The sequence below is a fragment of the Rhagoletis pomonella genome, unplaced genomic scaffold (assembly GCF_013731165.1).
Source record: "Rhagoletis pomonella isolate Grant_MI unplaced genomic scaffold, Rhpom_1.0 Rhpom_scaffold_00010, whole genome shotgun sequence".
Lineage (NCBI taxonomy): Eukaryota > Metazoa > Arthropoda > Insecta > Diptera > Tephritidae > Rhagoletis > Rhagoletis pomonella.
In genome coordinates this window covers 6,615,183-6,639,822 of record NW_023458564.1, presented here as the reverse complement: position 1 = coordinate 6,639,822, position 24,640 = coordinate 6,615,183, and the positions used below count along the sequence as shown (strand labels likewise).

General features: G+C 35.9%; 1 protein-coding gene across 1 annotated transcript in view; it reads left to right on the top strand.

The window, feature by feature from the left end:
- Positions 1–24,640, top strand: part of LOC118746485 (SCY1-like protein 2) — a 126,929-nt gene that overhangs the window by 26,775 nt on the left and 75,514 nt on the right. The window contains 4 exon segments of the mRNA XM_036480333.1: positions 1–2; positions 3,765–3,768; positions 6,794–6,924; positions 23,764–23,878. The exon segment at positions 1–2 is cut by the window's left edge and continues 146 nt beyond it. Of these exon segments, the coding sequence (XP_036336226.1) occupies positions 1–2; positions 3,765–3,768; positions 6,794–6,924; positions 23,764–23,878 (252 nt within the window).

The following is a 24,640-nucleotide window of genomic DNA, read 5'->3' as shown; positions in this document are numbered from 1 at the left end:
GAGTTTATGTATTTAGGTTTGTTTTAATTCGATTTATTTTGTTTCATCAAACTGGCTTTAGTTGTTAATTTTATTGTTTTTCTTTAATCTCCTTTGGTGATAGCTATTCACAAGGCAACTAGATATTTTCCATACATTTATTTGTATATCCTTGTCAACGCAATTTCACACCTTTTCATCTGCCATATTCCGTAAATCACTGCAGCAGACAGCACTCACCTTAACGGCAGCCATGCTGTCTGTCACTCAGCAACAATTGTAAGCAACAGTTTTCTTCAAAGCCTAATTAGATTTCTAACTTTATTTACTCAAACACACAAAAAACGTAAAGAGTAGCATGAAGTAGTAATTAAAAGTTCAAAACTCAACGCCTGCAATAAAAAAAAAAATAACGGGTGGGCTGTAATACCTACCTGTCATTTAAACCAGCTCGTTATATCGCGCTTCGTGTTTGCAGCAGCCATACCAACTTGTGCTATTAACTAAACATTTAAAGCTTGGTAGCCGTCTTCCACACAGTTGGGAATTCGGGGTAGCCACTTTTTCGATGTACGTACTAGGTATCAACAATTTGGTCGAAACTAAGTACACTGAGAAAAGAGATTAGTTTCGATAACTAAAGATATTTAGTTCCCGAATTTTGACAATATTTGCGAACTGTTGCCAAGGATTGGGAACAATTACCATGGATTGGTAATTATAACTAAATATATCAAAGCTTCTAATATTCATCTAGGCTGTACCAAATCGTTAATTTAGTTGAGGGGTTTGGTAAATACTAATACATATTTCTTTGAAGCATATTTCTACAAATTCCATTCAACTTAACGTATGGTTCATAAAAGGATGTTATTAAGCTCTGCTAATGCAGGTCAGTTTTCTTTCAATAAATGGTTTAGTCATAGTTACCAAATCTTAGTTGAGGCAGCCACGATTTGGTTTGTGAGCGGAACATATTCATGCTTGTGAGCAGGCATGGGCAGAGAGTTAGCAGGTGCTAAAAGAGCGTAAGCGTCGCGAAAGCGTCGCGTAAGCGCCACCCCTAAAGCTCGGAACACTTTGACGACAGCAAGCGACAAGCAGCATCTGTCAAATTTTAAATACACACGTTCTTACGGACACAATTATTTTGACGACAGCACGACATCTTGGCTGCAGGACTGCAATTGTCGACGTCGCCAAATTAAATCTATTTCTTATTTTGCCGGCGACAATGAGTGGATGTAGTGCTGCAACATTAAATTGTCGCAAAATTAATCACATATTCTTGATTGTTCATGTTTTTCTTATTTACTTAAATAAAAATACACAATTTGTGAAAAAAATATACCAAAATGTAAAACTTTAAAATCAGCTATTTGCTATGTCGCTGAGGTCTTCAAAATGTTTAAGAAGCTGGTTTCAAGGCGACATTTGTCGACAAAATGATGTCGCTGTCGTTACGTCGTGAAGTTGCAGTCGTCAAAGTGTTCCGAGCTTAAAGTATGCTGAGCGCTCTCTGAGCACATGTGTGTTTCACATACGAAGAGCGCCAGCTGAGCAATGCACACAGTCGCACCAGTGATCGGACTCGAAAAAAAATTCTGTGTGGTAAATTCTGGAAAAAAATGTGGTAGATTTCAAAAAAAATTGGTAGATATCAGGTTTTGCATCAAGCTTTTGTATAAAAATTAAAAAAAAAACTGCCGGGTTTTACCTAAATTGTAAACTTTTTAATTAGACTCTAAAAAAAATTTAATTTTGAAGTTGCTAAAAATTGCATTGAGTTTTGGCAATTTTTCCTCCTTGACTGTGTAAACAAGTTTTTTCCATATCAATATATTTTTCGAACATATTTCAAGAGCTTTCTGCAACCTTCCGGAGTGCTGCCAGCTTTTCTTTATATCACATCACGATGTAGCGAACAAATGTGGCACGTTCCAAAAACCGCTACTTGGGATTTACCGATTTTGACAATTCTCAAGTAAAAGTAAACAATGCCTCAAAAACTTTAGATGGATTTAAAATTGCTAATATTTCACAAAAATCGCCGTTTTTAACATTTTCACTATTAATTCTTTTTATAAATCATATATTTTCAATTTAACACAATAACACCACGTTTCCTGTCGAAAAATTTTTTATTGAGAAAATTTACTATTTTACAGTTTATTTTATCCTCCCATTCGGCTTTGTTTACTTTTACTTGAGAAATTTCATCGCCGCGGGGTATGCAGAATCTTGTATTATATCAGTCTTGTTACCATATAGTGTTTAGTGTTGGACAATTTTTGCTCTTAAAATTAAGAAAATTATGTCGAGGAAATAAAACTATTCAAAAACGTGAAAAAAGTGGTAGATTTTACACAATGTGGTAGAAGTCCGATCACTGAGTCCCACTCATTGAATCGTTTGAATGCGCTAGTATGCGAATTCGCGTGCTAGTGCTCTCTCTGCTACGCCCAAAATACAATAGCGCTGTGGCAGTGGCAGTGACAGTCTTTAAAATCAGCTGTTACCGCTAATATTGGCAGTCACTGCCGCAGCAAACACAATACGACGTTGTCAGTGATTGCTTTTTTTGACATTCCCTTTTATTTGTTTACATTTTTGTTGTTTGCCTTTTAGGCTTCAGTGACATAAACAGAAGTTGGCTGCGTTTCATTTATGTCAAATTCAACATGCGAAGTTTGCTGCGGAGGAGGCAGTGGCAGTGAATTTAGAATTTTGGCTAAACTGAGCAGTACTGCCAGCTGCCACTGCTGTATTGTGAGTCGCTTCATTAGACACCACACTTTCTAAAAAACAGCTGATTTCGAAAAACTGCCGCTACCTGCCACTGCGTTATTGTATTTTGGGCTTCGTGTTGCTGCTGTTACTTTGATTTTGCCTATTACCGCTGTTGTGCAATCAGTAGCGAATTCGACACCTGTTAGTGCTCTCACCACTCATATGCGTTCGTTGGATACCGAAGGGGGAAATTCGCTGCCTTAAATCTAATTGTGCGCTAGGTAATTCTGTTGCTGTTACTTCTGCTGCTGCCGAACGCCCTATTACTAGTTCTGCTTATTTGGAACAATAATGTCAATGCTGGGGCTGCGAATGTAACGAAAGAGATAAACAAAACCGTTGCTTCGTTGGATGCTGATGTACAAAGTGAGCCTATTATTGTTGCTGAAAATGCAGTGCAGTCACAGTGGTCTACCGTTGGAAAAAATAAAATAAAAACCAAAAACTATTATTGGTTCTAATGCAGATATGGGATATGGGAATTGTCAACCTTGACTATTTGTCAATAAATTTGCGTCTAAGCTATGCTGCAAAAATTTAATTTGGGCGCTTTAAAAATGCACAACAAATTTACCAAATATAGACAAATCTTAGAAAAATAGCTGTTGGCGCAAATTTATTGACAAATACTCAAGGTTGATTATTTGCCAAGTGCACACAATTGGGGGGTAAATTATATTGCGACTAAAGCATGCTTAAATAAAAACAATTAAGAAAGTCTAAGTTCGGGCGGAGCCGAACATTAAATACCCGGCGCAAGTATTAAATATATGTTTTCCACCTTTCCGAAAGCTACCGCTACATGATAAGCCGGGGTGTATACATTTTAAGTAAATTAGCGTCCTTAAATTTCGAAATATTGAAATTTCAGCATATCTGAAATTTACCGTTATATGAAAAGCGGCCTCAATTTTAGTCCGATTTCAACAACTTTCAACGGTTTGCTTTTATGTGGCAAGCACAATAACCATACCGAGCTTGGTACAAATTGCTAGAACGGTTAGCGAGATACATATATGTGATCACAAGTGGGCGGTGCTACGCCCATTTTCCAAAATTTTGTCATAAACGTATTTCTTGGTAAAGAATTGTTGCAATCATCAATTTTGGATAAATTAGCTTCAATATTTACTGATTTATCGAAGATTTTGTATTTCTCGAAATTACCGTTATATGGGATGTGGGCGTGGTTATTGTCCGATTTTAGAAATTTTCGGCCAATTGGTATGCTGTACCAGGACCAACAACTGTGCCCAGTTTGGAACCATAAGTGGGCGTGGCTACGCCCATTTGCCAAAATTTTGTAATATTCTTATTTTTCGTCTAAAACTCATTGCAAATATCAATTCTGAGTAAATTATCTTCAGTAGTTACTAAAATATTGCAGTTTTCGTTTTTCTGAAAATAACCGTTATATGGGAGGTAGGCGTGGTTATTGTCCGATTTTTAAAATTTTCAGCCATTTAGTATGCTGTACTAAGGCCAACAACTGTGCCAAGTTTGGAACAAATTGGTGCAGCGGTTACCAAGATATACCATAAGTGGGCGTGGCTACACCCATTTTCCAAAAATTTATAATATTCATGTTTTCCGTCTGAAACTCATTCTAAGTATCAATTTTGAGTGAATTATCTTCAGTAGTTACTAAAATATCGCAGTTTTCGTATTTCTTAAAATTACCGTTATATGGGAGGTAGGCGTGGTTATTATCCGATTTCGCCCATTTTCAATACCATCCGTCCCACGCCCAAAAGAAGTTCACGTACCAAGTTGCGTTCAGATATCTCAATTTTTACTCGAGTTATCGTGTGCACAGACGGACAGACGGACGGACGGACGGACAGACAGTCACCGCTTAATCGATTTCTCTTTTCATTCTGATCATTTATGTATTCATTTGTCTATATCTATCTCGATTCGTTTTGCCTGTTACAAACAACCGTTATGTGAACAAAGTTATAATACCCTTGTGCACAAGTGCGCTCGGGTATAAAAATTATTTGTCTTGCTACAAATTAGTGAAAAAGGGCACTCCAGCTGCACAGTTAAAGAGAGCAAATTTGGTCCATTTGTTTTCGTTTGGTCCATTGGCCCAATTCTTTTTAAAATGGTCCATTTTGTCAAACCTTTGGTTGGGTTATTATGGTTTCGCGCTTTCCATTGTTTTCTATTTAATTTATGAATATTTCGCCCTATGTTCAATATCGTCGTCGTCAGTAAAAGTGACGATGCGGCCATCGTCAGCCATGTTACTGATGCGCTGACGGTCGTCGACGATGACGATGACGATATTCCGCATAGGGCCGATTGGCAACAGCTGCTAAAAGTGTAAACACGCCTTGCCACTGATCTTCAAATATGGCATGGCTAATCATCTGTCAAAGCACGCTTCTAAAAATATCGCGGTTTTTTGCTAATTTCAATTACTCGGTGACCAATATTAAAGTGGCTGGCAAAAATATGGAAAGGTAGCAAAACTTAACTCATAGCATTTAGCACAAGAAAATAATATTCGATTTCAATCGAAAATATATTAAACATCTTGAAATTATTATACTACATAAAGTTCTTTCTGACAATGATGTATCAATTTTGCCGCTACTCGACCAATTTCCTTCATTGGTAAATGATGCAGACATAATTGAATTTCAATTTCGCAAATTGAGGCTGAGTGAAGGTAACTTCGAAAACTATACCAATATAGAACGTTTTGGGGATCAAGTAAGTTTGATTAAAAATTGATTGGGTGAAGCGGCCTTTGGAGAATTGTGTGATTTAGTTCATAACATTAAGAAACAAATTATAATTTAAAACTTTAAATAATATAATGTTAATAATATGCAGTTGTAATCCACTTTGGATGCAATATAAAAAAATCGTTATAAAAACTGGATTTGCATATTTTCTTTATAAAGAGGAATAAACTCCACTCTATTTCCCGATGTAATAAAAATTGGTAAATTTTTTGGTCCGAAAAATTATTTGGAAATGACAACCGTGTGCCTAGTGCTTGGAAAATATGTTTTTGGTTTTTTCGGCCCCTCCCCAATTCTATTCAATCCCAGCCAATGGTTTCTGTAAAACCGGACGAGACCCATCTCAATTTTTTTCACGCAAAAACAAAACTTTCTCACTAACTACTATGAGTACATACACCAACTAAAGTCACCGAACAAGGCGATATGTCGAAAGCTGAGAGAGAAAACAATTGTAATCTGACTGGCAGGAGTATGCACGTTATGTTGTTGTTTTTTTTTTCTTTTTGTTGTTTCTGAAGATTAGTCAGCTTGAATTGTTTGCTTTAGGAGGGTCCGAATGCTACCCTAGTTCAGCATTGAAGAGGCTCAAGTTTAAATTTCAAGTGAACACAAGTGTGGAAAGTTTATGTGCAAAGTGCTATTGACATTGATGAAGAATGGAACGCATGAATAAAAGTACAAGAGTAGGCGGCAGAAGATTAAGCTTATCGTATCGCTGAGTGTTGCATTGAAATTTCTGAGGGAAGCGTAAAATGAAAAGTACTTTTTTTTATATTTGGCTGCCTAAATTTTTCTATGGCTATTGAGTTTTAATTAAACGTCGGTTGATAGGTGTAGATAAGCTCTTTTTGTTGAAATGTTAAAATAGAAAAAATAAAAAATTACTAAATACATTGATGGGTATCATCTCGTTACGTTAATGCCTGGTATTTCATTTAAGATTAAATCTGGCGGCAACTGTTGAAAAGATCTTTTCGGAACGACTGATGCTTTTATAAGCAGCAAAAAAGTGTGCAGGCACATATGAGATAATGAAACAAATTTGAAAGGATCTTTTTCCAAACGTTTGCTTGTTATACAGACTTAGGAAAGCATTCACGTGAATGGCTTTCTTGGTAATTTTTGTGTGCCTCGTTTTTAAGATAATCTTATTTTTTTCCTTTTCAATTAAAATTTGTTTCATTGTATTATATTCTAGCATTTAATGAAGCAAAAACTACAGTTAAATTTCAATACCTTATTTTTACATAATTCATTTTTCACAGCTGGAAGAATCTGTGCAGAAAATGTTGCCGCGTGTACCGGTACCACTGCAGGAGGCCACCTCTCGTTTGGTCAGTCGAGATCCCACCGCAAGGCCGACAGCGCAACTTTTGCAGTTAATTAAGTATTTTGTGTAAGTATAAAAAAAAACCGCTTTATTTTAGTTTGTAAGGCTTCTTTTTCAACCACATACGTTCATAGCGCATGCCGATTTGAGAAAAACTCTCAGGCAAGCATAATTATTTTCAAGCGTTAGTCGTTACTGATTCGCTTAGTGTCGGTTAGAATAAAGGTAACACCAGATAGAGTATTTATTCTGCGTCGTAGGGACACTTTTGACTGACATTAGACTTAACTCTGTGGTCTTGAATGGAAGACTTCACATGGGTATCCTTGCATTGAGGCAACTGGCAGAAATCGACCATCTTTCTACTTTTAACGCGCGCCAATGCGACACAACAACAATTTATAGAACAAATAAAATTTTGCCAATCAATTGAAGCGTTTTACTAACAGCATTGTTTTTATTGTGGCATCTAGCCATGTTCTGTGTGTCTACTTAGTGTTAAGCATCCCCGCGACGCAAAAAATATTTTCTATCTGGCAAACCCATAAGAAAGCGTATCTGCAGAGTAGTATACTTTTATACGGTCGCGCCACCACTAGGGACGTTCCGATACCATCAAAGTATCGATACCTACTCAAATGAGTTTACTCAAAAAGCTATTTCGATACTACTTATATGAGTCAAGCGAATGTATCGATACCTACTTATATCGATAATTTTTCATCCTTTTAAATTCAACAAAGCGAAAGTAATTTTCAGGCGTTTTCTGTGACATAAAGCTTTGCGGCACTTGAGTGGAAGATCGACCTATCTCGGAAGAAAGTTCGAAAACGACCTATCTCTTTCAGGAACACCCTATTTTAGAATTCGGTTCAAAAACGCCCTATCTCAAATATTTTCAATATATTTGCACTTGAGGTATCGATATGTATATTTCTTCTTTAGTAGCACTTAAAGTAATACGATTACTTAGACAAAAAATTCAACCTCTGAAAGGATCCCACAATACTTTACGGCTATAAAGATTGCTTACACTTTTTTGTGGTATCACTAACTTTGTAAAAATATATCCACACCTTAGAATTTGGCGGTGTAATTGCTTAAATCATTTTTTTTTAATGAAAACGAAGCAACTATTTTCCATAGAAAAAATATTATCGACAGGATATGGCACTTTCTCAAATCGATTCGATACAAGTACTTTTCTTTCGATACCAAGTAGGTATCGAAACAACGAGAAAAAAAGGAGTTGGTATCGAAACAAAAGTATCGAGTACATACTCGTATTTACTTGTATCGGAACATCCCTAGCCACCACTCTCTTTGCCATACTGGTGGAAGAGAGTGACCCCAGTAGCGTTGCCGCTTAGGTAATTTTTAACTAAAATTCGTATTTTTTCCTTTTTTCAATTTGGTTACTTATTCGATTCGGTCCTACATGTCTCATACGTCAATACAGGTTCTGATTCCACATTAGGAAGTGGTCCGTAAGCGTTTAGTTTTTTTTTTTAGAAATAATAGGTAATCCTGAATTTTTTGCAAGGTGAAAAGTTGTTCCAGCATTCATTCGTTACTAGAAAGGGCGTGATGTTTAACAAACTTCTTAAAAGTGGCTATTGCTGAATCTACCGTATCGTTTCGCGGAAAGTTAGGGGTGGTCGTATTTTTCCTTGTCAGTTCGTCAGCTTTGTATTTGTCATCAATATATGGCGGGTGTACCTAGGGTTGCCAACCGTACTAATATATATAGTATTGTACAATTTTTTCGGTCTGCGTACGACATACTGTTGGAAAAAAAAATATAGTACGTAAAACTACTATTTTTCGTCAGTTACAAATATAAATAAATTTCAGTAATTTGTAAGAAAATATGTGTATGAAAACGGATGACCTTTATACTGAAATAAAAATATTACAAGAAATATTCTTCAAAATAATAGGTCGTGGTTAGTTTATGAATAGAACCACAGATCAAAAATGGAAACATTTTTAAAAATACTGATAATGAGTTACCGAATTTACTTAAAATTATTTCATTTCTACTCTCTATTCCTGCTACTTCGGCATTCACTGGAAGAGTTTTTTCTGTTATGGCTTTGAAATAGCGAGATGAGAGAAACAAAGCAACTACCTCACTAACAAAAAATTAACTTTTGATTTATATTAACTTAAATATTGATTGCAATAAAGCATATAAGAATTTCGTGGTTAACAAGAAATTGTGAAAAACTACCAAAAGTGCAAACAAATATATTAAGAAAATCGATGTTTACTTAAAAAGTGCTTTTACTTGTTCTTTTAAATAAAATACTATATATTTTTGAAGTGTACTATATTTTTTTCGTTTTTTTTTTTTGAAAAAGTACTATAAATATCTTCGGTTTTCCCGAACATGTCCCGGTTTTAGACTATTTGTCCCGGTGTCCTGGTCCAACCTGAAAATGTCCCAGGTTTCGTTTTGGTGTCCCGGCTTTTGATTTGATTGCACAAATTTGAATAAAAGTTCAAAAATCACTACACTAAGAGAAAAAACGCGTTGAAATATTCAGAAAAATGTTATGAATTCATTGAGGGAAATAACGCGTAGTAAACATGAATATTGTCTATTTGATTATCGTTCAAAAATGTTCGTATTTAAAAATAATACTTTCATTACACGCACGCGTGGTTTTGATTCAAACTCAACATTTAAGTGCATACTTACATGTCTGGCTGTAGCTGAGTGATGCTTGCCACAATTTGCTGATTTCCAGAGGGTCAGGGTTCAATTCCCATTACAACCAGCATGGAATTTAAATATTTTTTAACTGAATTATGAAAATGCAATCGGTAATTGCAAATCGCTCCATTTTAATATGGGCCTATTTGAATTGAATATTTTTATACCAAATACTAAAATTTGTATACTTAAATGTATTACGAGTTGGGTTGGTGCTCTTTCATATGTTTTTTTTAATTTAGCACGCTTTTTTTAATTCTAAACTTCTTACTCTCAGTGCACCGATTTAATTTGTGAAATAGTCACATTTCGAGATAGTTGAACTTTGCACAAGCAATAGTTGATGATTAGTATATCGATGGCTGAGTGGAAGGTCGACCTATCTCGGCAGCCAGTTCGAAAACGCCCTATCTCAGAAAATTTTTCAACAACGCTTTATCTCAGAAAACTTTTCAAGAACGCCCTACTTCAGAATTTGATTGAAAAACGCCCTAGCTCAGTATTTGGTTGAAGAACGCCCTCAGCCATCGATATGTACCTAAATACGTTCAAAATGACGTGCACAGAGTTTTACAATTATATTAAGGAAGAGACAGAAATTTTGAAACAAGTTCACAGCAACGAAAAATATGACTGATATTTTAATGTTATCTTGTACTTATATTTTTTTCTTTCATGAAACCTAGAGTACTTATAAGTACAGTGCCGTACAAAATTATTGGCTCAGAGGTTCTTTCATCAGATCACAATTTCTACTAAGATCTTTTAGAAAAATTTTGAAAATGTAGCTTTTAAGCCAATTAATAAAGTGCAAGTCCGAAGTTGCCAGCAAATTTCGTTGATTTTTAGCATTTATATTTTTTGCTGACAGTGTCTTCCATATAAAAAGAATTATCGAACATAGTTTGTATGGAAGAAACTCTCAGTAAAAACAATACCAAAAATCAACTAAAATTTAATGGGCTGCAAAACTTAATTTTAAAGATTTTTGTAAAAAGTCTGATCAGAATGTTGCCAATTTGTATGCAAATTTATTGAATTTTCCCGAGTTTAGTTTTTTTTTTTTTTATATATTTAGTATAAACTGTATTTGTATAAAGAATAAAAAAAGGTTCATGCATTGTCAAAAATTCACTGTGCTTTAGTTGTAATAAGTTGTTTTGTTTTGTTGGCGTACGTTGTATTGATCTCATGATCTTATGTTTTTATGTTTTTGTTTTTGCCTGTCAAAATAAAATTTCACTACATCCTTTCGCACGTCGAAATGAAAGGGAAGGGAGCGAGAGGCCCTCCCTAAAGTGTCCCGGTTTGGCAACAGAGATATCTGGCAGCCCTACCCTAGATGTACCTCGCCAACCATATGAGAATTCTATGCAAATATGTCAGATGACCTCAGTAGCCAAATGACATCCCCTCTACGGAAAAGTATGCGCCGCTTAATCCGCTATTGCAATGAATGAATGAACAGATACCTTCAGTTGTTTTTTGGTCTGAGCTTTGTAAATCGTTAGTAGTAAAAAATGTTGTAATGGGTATTATTACTGGCAGTCTCCAAGAGAAACAAAGTTTTCCGACCTAAAAATATTGATTCTCAAAAATTCTATGCCATTTCCCCGAAAACTTGTTTTTCCCCCAATATAAAATACATGGCAAAATTTATGGGCTTTGAGCAATCTCTAAATATTTTTTGCTTTCAAAATAAATTAAAAAAAACCAGAACAATCCTTTGCTTTTTCACATGCAGTTTTGGACCACCCTATCCCACACTATTAGGAGCTACTTAGTCTTTTTTGCATGCTCCGGAAAATTTTGTGCCTTACGTATTTTTTTTTTCAACTGCTACTCCTTGGTATTTAGTGAATTCCCACAAATTTATTGCCGTCCAGTACCGAAAGTCTTTATTTAGGCGATCTTTTATTTTCTTGTGAATAGTCTGTTTTTTCAGGCTAATTCGCTTAGTTCAATCAGCATGGTGTCGCACAGTGTTACTAAAAATTAACAAAAATTATCCAATAAATAAGAGTCGCCCCTAACCAGGCAATTGCAAATGTTTTGATTATTTCTGTCATAAAAGAGCCTCTCAGAAAAACTACCAGCCATTGGAAGAAGCTGTTGAACTTTGTTTATTATTTAACTTCGGCCATCGAACCATTACGGGACACTGGCCTACAGACAAACATGCAGCGAGAATGGGGCTGCCAGCTAGAAGGTAGAGAAGAAAGTGTCCGGCATTTCATTTGTGAATATCAAGACTAGTGGCTGTTAGACATTAAGCACTTGGGGGACACATACAAACCAAACTACCAGATACATATAACAGGATTTGCTATAGGCGAAATCAGCAAATTCGCAAGGGAATCAAGATGGTTTTAACAAAAAAAAATCAAAATATATATACGTAGATATTAATAATTTCCGCGAAATGTGCATCAAAATGGCTCCAGACGCGCTAGTTGCCTCGTAATAAGTTACTATGAAGCAATGCTATCAACAAACCAACCGGTCAACAAGGCTATTGTCAAAAACTGCTTAATATCTCCTTCATCAACGTCGAAACTCAAATTGTCCTGCATATCGGCAGACCTAGCCACATAGATATCTGCTGTGCAGATAGCAGATGGGATCGCAGATGACTTTTATCATTGCTGGCTGATAATGAGATGGCTCTGCAAGGATTTGATACGATGCTTTTGGGTCCATATAAAATGTGGGCAAAAATAGAATTATGGCCGGATTTAAATGAAAATTCTCTTTTTAGTAAAATTGAGGACGCTAAATTTAACACTGCAATTTGTTTTTGTATAACTTTTATACTTTCACTGTAAATGCAGTTTGAAGTTATAATTGGGGTTCTTGAGGCAATTACATACATAGGTATGTATTAGGGCGGGTCGAAAATCTAATTTTTCTCAGATCCCTTGGTAATAGTGAAAATATATTGTATTATGAAGTCAACAACAAGCCTGCAATATACATATTAGTATTTTATTTTAGTTGTAAGAGCCCGCGCATCGACCGCAAAGTGACCCACAGCACACTAGTCGAATAAGACCAATTCTTGTTAAAAATTCTGGGTTCGGCAAAATGGTTTGGTGCATATTATTATATAATGAATCCGTTTAAGCAAAAGATTAAGTCAAATTTCATTTCTCGCAGCCCTTTAGCTTATCGTTAATCTCAAGATTATCTGTTGATAATTGCACCTGCTTATAGTCAAAAGATGTAAAGAACAGCTTTAATATTGCTGGCGTGCATTTTGGTCGCTGGTTCCAAATATTCTAATCTTTTTTTAATATTAGCTATTAGCCATTATTTTCCATCATCGTGGAAAAATTTTGTTTATGCAAATGAGTATGGAAACACTGAACAGGCACAACTTCCAGACAACACACTAATTGGTTTACTTATGTTTATGCTTACAATATAAAAATTGCAAATATACGAAAATGACAAAAAACTTTGTTCAAATTTTTTTTTATTTTAAAATAATTTGTTTATAATCTGAACGATTTTAATCATATTATTATCAAAAATCGGTAACATTAAGTCTCGCCTTCAATTTGGTAATTATTAAGTACCGATCGAGTAACATTTACCAAAGTTATATGGAAAAATTTAAGTGGATCTCCAGTTTTTTTCTAAAAAAATTTCTCTTAAATTGTATAAATAACTTTTAAATGAAAGAACCGGATTCCAGAAAAGTGTGTCACGGAGTGACTTTTTCGTTCAAGCTAAATGCATTGCTGTGCATCCGTCCAATTGGAGAGTCCTCAAAAGGATTTCCCAGGATATGTTAAATTCTATTGCATTTACCTACAGTCACTTTTTCACATCATGGAATTAACTAAAATATTTATGTATATCTAAACACTTATTGCACGTCCCCTACTTTCATATAACGGCAGACTTAGAGACCGCGAACAATTTTCAAGACTGCATAAATGGACTTAAAATGGGCGTTACTCACCCTAATTGTATTATGTTAATGTATGTAAATACTTATATGCTTGAAACTACAATTAACTTATCAAACGATTCGTAATCTTTGACAATATATGTTTGACTTCATTCACCACAATCTTGAAAACTGACCAAATCGACCCATGGCCCACTTAATATTACTTGTATATAAACATCCGAAAATATTAGAACGTTTGAAATATATCTCGTCTCACTTTTTTAAATTTTTCACTTGGTTTCTGATGTAATGAAGAATTTAAAATTCATAAGGGAAAATTATAGTTTTTATAAGTTTTATCTTGATACCTTAAAAACGTGTAGACTTATTGAAAAATGATAAATGAACGTGAGATACTAAATTTAATAACCCTTAATTTCATATATATCGTCCTGTTTATAACAATGAACGTATACCATAGATATTACAAGCCAAAGTTAAATTTTAAAAATTCATACACTTTGATTCAATTGCGCGGGCTAAAGATAAGTTTTAAAATAATCTTTCGTGGCCAATAACAATTGGCTTAGACCTAAGACATCATAATATTACTGTTACAATACGGTCAAATGCCTTTTATTTTCCCTCATACAAAATCGACTCAGCCTAGTATGTAGGTACATATAGTTCGTTATATTTTCAAAAGTGTGGTGTCAAATGACAGGGCTTGGCCTGTAGATGTGCAACGAAGTTCTATTTTTTTTAACGAGTTGCCATCTGTTACAAATTTTCTTAAAATTATTAAATAAGTTAAATGAATTAGATATTACATTACGGGTATCAAGTGAAATGGTTTTGAAAATGCTCTACTTCTAAACGCCACGTAGAAGGGTTGCCACATGGTTAAAAATCAAATTCTCTTTAATTGAGAATGATATCAATATGGGTATCAAACAAAAGAAAACATTGGACATAATTAACAATAAATAAATAGAAATAGAAATAGAAATAGAGTAAAAAGATTCCTGAGTTAATTTAAGAGTCCAGTGATTTTACAGTAATGTAGTAAGAACAAATCACTGATTGATAAGGTACGTATTTGTAATAAAATAACAAATAAGATGTCTTAAACCTTTGGTTTGACATAATTATTTTTATATTTTAAATAGGTTTGACTATACAAACAGCAAGCTAAAACCTTTCTTAAACCTCTTTCGTCTGACTCCCATATGGTGGTACCAATCTGTTTCAACTATCTAATTCCTTTAACTAAAATGGAATTAGATTTTTTAAACAGGTGGTTGAAATAAACCCTTTTCATACACATTTTGATTGATATCCATCTCTTAATAATTCATTTCACTTATTAAAAAATTTTAATTACATTTTTTAACAGGTGGTAACTCTTTAAAAAAGACCCCTATTGTCTACAGGAACGGATCGTGCGGATCTGATGGCACTGACAAAAAATGACAAAAATATTTTATGCATTAGCAAAAAACGCACTACTTCAAACCAAAATAAAAAAAAAAACAGGTTTTTATTTCATCTTTCGAAAGCTAAAACGCCGTACTATTCAATAAAATAATTAAAAATTACATATTTTTACACATATTTTTTATTCATTAAATTAATTTTAAAATTTTTTTGAAATTTTTATTTAAAAAATTTGTTTTTCTGTGTACCGCAGGTACACCCTGTGTTTAGTTTTATTCCAAGATTTTTATTCCTGTAGTTTCCATTTGTTTCCGCGAAGAGCTTAGGCATGGCTATGCTCATATTAAAATTCTTAGTATAAAATTTGTCGACTTTAGTGGCTTCCTGGCGGCATATAGTTTTTTATATGGAAATTGCGATTTAATTCTTTTTCGTAGATAAATTACCTTTACAGAAATACCAAATACGTTCACATTGCAGACAACGAATTTTTCGATTTTTGCCCACTTAGGCGGCACTGTGGCGACGTATTGAAAGACGTACACCGGAGCTTTCTGACTTTGAACAATCTGATGCTCTTTATTCGATCTATTTAAAATAGATTAAAAGGAAAATTTAAACAGTGGAATGGACGGTATGCTGTCTAATACGGCTTCCCCACCGTACCTCATTTACGTAGTTTGCTCTCTCATTCGTAATTCGCACTCCAATTACTCTTCGAATTACGTAATTCGCCATACAAAATTTTGAGAGCGAATAATCTCATTTGTTGGTAATTCAGATGCAATTATCATTCGAATTACGAACAAATCGGTGTCGTCTCTAATTTTCATCGGAAATTTATCGAAACGAGCTCACAAATCAAAACTTGCATTTTTTCTGAGTACGAAATGTAAAGTTTATAAATGTGTATATCCCTAATTTAATAAGGAAACTGATACATTTGTAGGAAGAACCTACATTTTGCATTAATTTTGCAGCGAAGAAAAACAAAAAAAAAATACAGACAGAGAACTGTCAAATTGAATGGAGAATGTGCCCGCGGGAATGGGGTAATTCGCGATCGTTATTGGGGGAGCGAAGAAAGTAATTCAGGATCCCGTGGGCAAATGGTATAAGTGATGTTTTCTGCACGCGCGCTGTTTGTGTTGGTCTTGTCAAAAAGCCTTTGTCAAAAGTGTGTTCAAAAGCATATTAGTTACGGTCAGGATATGCCAACTCGCCCTTGAGTCAACTAATTAACAACGGCATCCAGTGACGAGAGTTTTAATCAGCTTTAAGGCGATTACTTAAATATCTTCAACCTCCACATTAATTATTTACTATACGTATGTCGGTGCATACATATGTACAGCCTTGTAAAATGCGGTTACCAAGCAATTCATCCTACTTAGTAGAACAAAATAGGAGCTGAGTACTTACGCATATTCAGGGAGACTTATTTTGTATACATATGTATATGGATGTACCTATTTAATTAGTGGGAGTAGTATGCATTCATGCGGGCATAAATATCTACAGCCAGTCAAATATCTACGTACATACATTACATACATATTTATATGCAGACAGAAATCTATGTATGTAGATAAATGGTAAATGGTATGTATGTACGAGTATATATACGCCTTTAGTGTGGTTGTTGGCTTTAAGACTTGCCAAACTAATATGTTTTTTTTTCTTCGCTGATGGTGTCTTCAATGTGGTTTATTTAACTTAACCTTATGTTGATTGACAAGTGTTACGCTTTCTCGAGACTGCGATTTATTGAGACATAATCGCACTTAGCCACTTAAGTGTGTGCATTAGGGTGGAACAAAAATAAATAAATTGTTCGATTTCGAAATTCTAAGAGTGCATAGAAGTTGCGTAACATGATCACATTGAACCGTGGTAAACAGTTTTATGTTCGGATAATATTTACGGTCGCCCCAAAACCTTTAAATTTTCTAAAAATCTCCAAAATGTTGGTTGTTTTATACTTTTTTAATATTTTCTTGATCGTTTTTGTTATTTTTGGCCTAGTAATAATTATATTCAACCATTTTTATTGCACCTGAGGCCGTTGGGATGACAAATGAAAAAGTGGAAAAAGCAACAACAGCTTACATGGCGAACTTTGCTCAGGGGTAAGACCACTGGCCGTGAACGCTGGAGTTGCGAGTTCAAATCAGTGAACTCGATCGAAAAGTTTTATGAGGAGATGTGAAATAGGTTAGCTTATCCTGGCTGAGCTCATCCCGTACAGAGAAAGGGCCCATGCAGGCCTTCATGGTCCCATTGGGATGCCATATTAGAGACTCCTAGTATCCCCCCTCTTACCTTTGAAATGAGACCAATTTGTAGCTCTGATGAAGCCCACAAAATTGTAGACACTTGGTGAGTCCAGTTCAGTCAGGCACTCAAAAGAATAGTGGAGTAGCGAGCATCGACAAGCCTTTGCCAAAGCGAGACTGTGGGATAGGTAATGTAACACGCTTTCAATGTCCCGCTCATCGCGGCAGTTACGACAGTAATGGTTTGACTGCAAACCCATCCTGGCAGCGTGGGTTCGCATAAGGCAGTGCCGATGAGAACTTCCATCACATATCGGAGCATAAGATGCTCCAAACGATAGAACGGGCAAGATCTACGCTTATATAACCTAGGCCAGATGTGTGTGCTATCCTGCATGGAGCTCCGCAGACTATCTTATATTCGCCCATTTGATGGAGTTATTCTGCAGCCAGAGTTTAAAAGAAGATAGCGGAATGCCCGCATTGCGAGAGTTACTGATTGCAGACAGTAAACCCTACTACTTTCCGAGCCAGCTCGTCTGTAACACAGTTGCTCGGTATGTCCCTATGCATCCAAACAACTTGAGTAGACTAAGTCCTTGCTATTTAGAGTACGTCTACATTCCATGACAATCTTCGATGTAGATTTGTCACATTTAAGTCTGGCTATCAGAAAAGATAGTTACCGCATGCGGATTAATTGGAGACTCCATCAACCACCTAACAACTTCGTAGATTGCTGTTAGTTCAGCCTGAAAAACGCTACAGAAACCTGGCAGACGAGAACTGGGGCTAATTGATAGTTCTTGCGGGTATACCCCACTTTCTACCTTCAGATCTAACTTGAAGCCATCGGTGTAAATGGCTGCTGAATCAGAGTAGGATATCAGGACTGAATCCTCCTCCCATTCACTCCTTGATGGGATCCTTTTAGGGAAATGATTCTTTAGTCCAGTAGGCGGGACTGTGTAGTCCAGGCACCTGAAGTATGCTGGAAGGTCTTCAAAAATTCTAGAGAGTCCGAATCTCTCGTCACTCCACTTGGTCAGCGCGTTTAATCTAATACCATTAAAACTTGCCTATAGTTTACCATATAGGTTCACAGGTAGAAAAAGGAGCAAGGTCAGCAAGGCAGGGCTTTAGTCGGCGTTGAGGGCAACGCACCGGTGATCATCATGCACGACAACCTTTGAACCTTTGTTAGTATTTTTTTATTGCTAATTTGCCACGGACGGCCACCAAACCATGATACCGTAAAATGGAATGTGACCCATCACCGATGTGTACATCCAGTTCCCAATGTGAGGCTTCAAGTCCCATTCTTCATATTGCTGATTTACAGGCATACAGGGCAGTTATAGCCTTCTTGCAACGCTCTTCTACGTTGCGCCGCCTAGTTACCTTTCCGTCCAATATAACGCCCAAGTACCCAACTTCATCCGTTGCAGCCGGACAGAACCTTGATCGGTTTTTCCGGACTGACACTAAGGCCAGATTCCTTGGACCGCCTTGCGAGGTGCCTCGGTTTGCATATCTCTTTACCACTACCTCTCCCATCTCTTCTGCCTAAAAGGCGACAAACCAATTCCACCAGAGGGTGCTCTAACCCGAGATTAGTTAGGGCGTGGAGAACAGATTCTGGGAGAACATTATTGAAGGCACCCTCGATATCAAGGAACACGCCTATTGCGTATTCCTTAAACGTGATTGCCTTTTCAATAGAGCTAACATGCAAAGCTTTATCTACAGACCTGCCTTTCCAAGAGGCATGCTAACAATTAGATAGCTTACTTATATCAATTTCCTGTCGGATCTTGAAGGCAAGTAGTCTTTCCAGAAACTTCAGAAAGAAAGATGTAAGGCTTATCCGTCAAAAGTCAGATCTCCGAAATAGCAGCTATATACTTCTACGAAATGTAATTTGAGGTTGTTTTTCCACAATATTTTGCCTTAAAAACGGCATCAAGTTCTATATAAATTGTTGAATATTTGCTAGAAAAATTTAACACGGTCCACACACTCTTTTTTTTTGTAATCGAAAATTTGTTTTCACTCCACTCTAATGTGCTTGTACTTTACATACATATGTATTTATGTTTATTTAGTATAAAATAAATATACAGCTGCTTTAAACTGACGTAGCCTGAGTTGAGTAAACAGCGCGCTAAGAAAAATCTTAAGTAATCAAGGCCAGCAGAAAGTAAAGGTGTAAATACAGCTGTTCCTGCTGTTGATGGCCTTGAGTTAATCTGCCTCTCGACGGCTTCACAGGATGTTGATGCTAACAATGCTTTTAGCCATGCGACCTTACTTTGCCAATACAGCTGTACATTCTTAGGTCTTTTTACTCTGTGAATCTGTGTTGTGAGAATGACAATGACATTGATGCTTGTAACGCTTGCTGTTGGTAAGAAAATGACGTACGGAGAGCAGCATACAAAAAAGGACTTACATATATACACATAATAATTATGTACCTATGTATACTTGAAAGAGTTGTTACTGATTTGCAATGTAAAAATGTAAAGAGCAACCCAGTCACGGGATGACTGAAAAATCTTTACTTTCCCAGTTACTATTACATATTGTTAACAGTTAACATTAGCATTTCCATTATCATAACTAGTACCACTTATAATTATTATAACCCTTGCCATCTTTACGACCATTGATAGGTATGTATTAAGTGTTTTTGAATAACTCAGTGCGAGGGAATACCTGGATGTTTGCATGTTATTAGACGTATAAAACTAATATTTATTGGAACAAAAAGTAGCTTGCGGGAACTGTGGCCAATCGTAACCATCAGGTACAACCTTTGCATGGTGGCAAGCCACGCAAAATCCGAAAAAACGCTCCAAAAGCAATGTCGTCGAGCAACACCACCAGTCACCGTCAGACCTTTCCGAGGCATTCGCCAATAAACGGGGTTTCAAACAGGGCTACCCCTTTCATGTGATTCCTTTAATCTGCTTTTGGAGAAGATGATAAGAGCTGCGGAATTGAACCGCTCAGGAACAATTTTTTACAAGAGCGTGCAATTGCTGGCTTACACCGATGACATCGACATCATCGGTAACAAAAACCACGAAGTCTGTTCTGCCTTCTTGTTGGATAAAAAAAAAACAAAGTGACTGGGTCTGGTCGTCCACGACTACGAAACGAAGTATCTTCTGTCATCAAACAAACAGTCAGCGCATTCGCGCCTTGGCGTCACTGTTTACAGTTGTACTTTCGAGAAAGTAGAAAATTTTGTTTACTTGGCAACACGGAAATCCAACGCAGAATCATCGTTGTCAACAACTGGTACTTTGAACTGAGAAGGCAATTCAGGAGTAAAGTCCTATCTCGACGTACGAAAACAACGCTCTATCAGTCACTCATCATGCCCGTGCTGGTATATGGCGCAGAAGCATGGACAATAACAACATTCAATGAGGCGGCTCTTGGAGCATCCGCGAAAAAGATGTTGCGGAAGATGTACGAGCCTTTACGCATTGGCCACGGCAAGTACCGCAGACGATGGAACGATGAGCTGTATGAGCCTAACAACGACATGGACATTGTGCAGCGAATTAAAATACAGCGGCTCCGCTGGCTGGGACATGTCGTTCGAATGGGCACCGACGCTCCAGCTCTGAAAGTACCCCCCGGAACGCGCTGGTGGTAGCAGAAGAAAAAGAAGAATATTTCAAGAGTGGAATCTTAGATAGACTGTTTAAGACAAACTTCACACAAGAAAGAAAGGTATCTGTTGCAACGTTATTTCTTTTTCGTGAACAATCCGAGATGGTGGCATCCAAATTGAAGAGCCTTCGAAATATTTTCATTTTGCTAACGCGTTTATTGATTTCTCATTGGTTCGAATGCTGAGCGCTGTAAATACACCACCGCACCATTTAGAATTCATTCACGATGCGATTGTATATTTCATTGAAATAGTTTCATACGTCGTCTTGTGTAACACTAGAAACTATTTATGGTATTGGTCAGAGGTGATTGTTGCTCTCAGATTTTTCCTTTAAATTCAAATGGAAAATGGTCAAAGCTCTGAGTAATTTGAATGACGAACATGAAAGGGTCAATATTCCGATTGACTGTAATAGTTGAACATATGAAGTTCTTCTAAAATAATGATACATATTAGTAAGTTCATTGCACCATGCATCATACGATTTTTTGGTCGTCTACTAATGGATATGGATCTTTCGGCATGACCTAACAAATTGGGAAAACGAATTTCCCAGTCATGAGTATCGACCGAACAATACATACCACACAAAATAAATTCGTACGAGCCAAAGTTTTCAAAATAAATATTGGAGACGTATTTTAGATAACGATTCATTATGTATGATGTTGCATTAAATAGAGTATAGAACAGGGATAGAAAATCAAATCTTCAAATTGTACTTAGTTTGAGGAAAAAATTGTACCTAAAAGCTGACGAATGTACATTTTTCACACATTTCACATCACGTCAAATCGCTTTAGCAGTACGAAAATTCGAAGGGGATCTTGCACGCCTCATTTTGGGTTCAACTTCTCTAATAAGTTAAGCTCTGTTCAAACTGGAAGAACTTTTAGAGACCAAACCAAGTTTTGGACAATTCGAATCATTCTATTGCATTAACCCCTGTATACGTGCTGCAACAACTTACCACCACTCACTGGGAGCTCTTTTCACTATGCTTCTGAAACTTTTGCTCGCCCACACCCTCTATGTATGTAAGCCAAGCTCTCGCATTCGCTTGGTCGCTTCATATGGCGCCAAAATGTTGATTCTCTTAATGATACACCTATATACCGTATATACACAAGTACATAACCAACCGGTTTCAGGTGGTTTGAAAACACTAGTGTATTTTCGCGTGTTAATCTGCTCAGATCGTCTGAAAAGACTAGTACGTCGAGGCTCATTAGTTTCATTTGAAAATATGTTTTCACTTATTTCACATTTTTACATTTGAACCTTTCGAGCCTTTACTCAACCTTAAGAAGAGAGGAAAAGAGATTGGTTCAGCGGAGAATGGGGAAAAGCTCCTAGCAACAAACAGAGGGAGCACGATACTGTTGAAAGCACTACTTCGAAGCTATAAAAGACTTTATTTACATAGGAGCCAGCATACTGTAAGTCAGGTGCTTAGTTCGGCTTAGGAGGTATTTTCAAGTGCGTTCGAGAGAACAAATATGCACAAGGTTCGTGACCCTTACGGGTATGCTATCCAAGCCCAGATGGATTCATCTGGGTTGGTATAACTATAAGGAGGAGCAAAGTTCTAGGATAATTTATTAGGCTAAGAAGAAAATTAACCGAAAACGGTGTATATACCAAATGTACTTTCAAACTATAAAAGGGCTAAGAAAGTACAATTGTACCAACTTTTCCATCATAACAGTGAAATAAACATACTTTTTAGAAATTTTCACTATTTTCAGCGCTCCTGTGGTAAATCTCACATTTATTTTCATACCCACGTTTAATATTTTCCCGGAAAAGAACATTTTAAGTTACGACTTTAAAATTTTTCGTATAACGCCAGGGCCACTCTAATGCACATTCGTAGATTTGCCTTTTTTCAAGTTTGTATATTTTACTACAATTTTCTATGATTATATTGTGAACTCTACTTCTTTTCCTCAATTGGTTTCATTCATTTCATAAATTTCGGAAGGCACAAAATTTATAAGTATAAAATTTAATGAATTTACTATCACATTTTCCCAACGTAAATACCTAACTAAGAACTTGAGTGGTAACCTCGAAAGAGCTATAGAAAAACAGTAAAATGAAATAATGCGGCTCAAGTGGCGAGACAAGTGCAAGTATAAATTGAAACTCCTAAGCATGTAAATGTTTACGCTTTCCATTCTGCAGGAGATTAAACCACTTTAAAGATAATTTAAATGTTGTCAGCATTTCTTTTATTTCTAACTTACTGAAACGAGATACACTCTGTTTACATAGGTTAAGTACATTACCCGCAAGGCTTAAAAGTCTGCTTGGCTGGTACTGTGCGCACGGCTGTAATGGTGGTGGTGTGCATTAACGAGTAGACCGTTTTTTACTGTATTATATTTAGGCGGCGAGAAGTGGAAGCTTTCAGGCCGTTCGAGCTTTCGCACCTTGTTGAGATTGGTATTTTTTTTTTTTGTTTTTGCATACTTTTCGGTTAAAGAGTTACAAAATTATATGCGCTATGTTTAATATTGAAAATTTAATAAACTATATTTGAGTAAGAAAATTTGTTTTTAATTTAAATTTAAAAGTAGGTTACTTTTTAAAGGGCTAGTTGTATAACATGTGATTCTGACTTTGTGGAAGTATTTCAGCACTCCATACCGTCCGCGGTAGTTCTAAGTTCGTTGATCTTATTCAAGATAAAGTTGTAGAACAGACTGCATTTATTTATTTTTATTTTATTATTAGTATTTTTTTTTTGATAAAAGGAAATATTCTACTATTCTCTGAATATATTTATGTACTCCTTTTCTCGTGTAACTGTTTCACTCCATAGCCATAAAAATACTCAAATACTCATGTTGGTAAAAATGTATATTTTTACTTCTTTTAGCGATCCCGCCGTAAATGCACTTAAGTTCTTGGATGTGGTCAACATGAAGGATACATCGCAAAAATCTCATTTCTACAAAAATACGCTAATGGAAGCGATGCCGCTGATACCCAGGGTAAGTAGCCTATGCAAACCATCTACTATATGTATATACAGTCTGCGTCGAAAATATCCTCACCTTGACGTTTTGACGGAATTATTTATTTATATTTTTCCAAACCAAATTTCTCAAATTTTTTATTAAAAATATAGTTTACACACCACAAGAATCGATTTTTTTTTTTTATTTCATACAGAACTCGATAAAATGAAAGAAAGGTCAAGAAATTTTTATCGAAATTTTCAATGCGATTTCTTAGAAAAAGTGAGTGTACAGTTTCGTAGCCCGTTAGTTTAATAAAGTGGGTGTTGCCCATTTTCTTCCATATAAAAATAGATTTTGTTCATGCGTTTTAGGAAGAAAATCCGCAACACCCTCGAAAAAAAAAAATCTCACAAATTAACTGTAGTTTTTTGCGACTTGAAACTTGCACTTGATTGTAGTAAAACTTGATGAGCTGACAAATTCAAGCAATATAGAAATTTTTCCGAGAAATCGAATTAAAAAATTGAAAATTGCTTGGTATTTCTTGCATTTTCCCGAGTTCTGCATGAAAAAAAAAAAAATATTCTTGTAGTTTTTACTGTTGAATGAACTACGTATATTTTCTTAAAAAAAAATAAGAAAAACTTGGTATTGAAAATATGAATAAATAAAGTCATCAAAACGTCAGGGTACGCATATTTTTGACGCTGACTGTATATATTTTATGTATGCGTGCACTTTACGCGGCACTTGGGTGAAAGCGTGAAATTCTACACGCTTGTGCATAAGAAA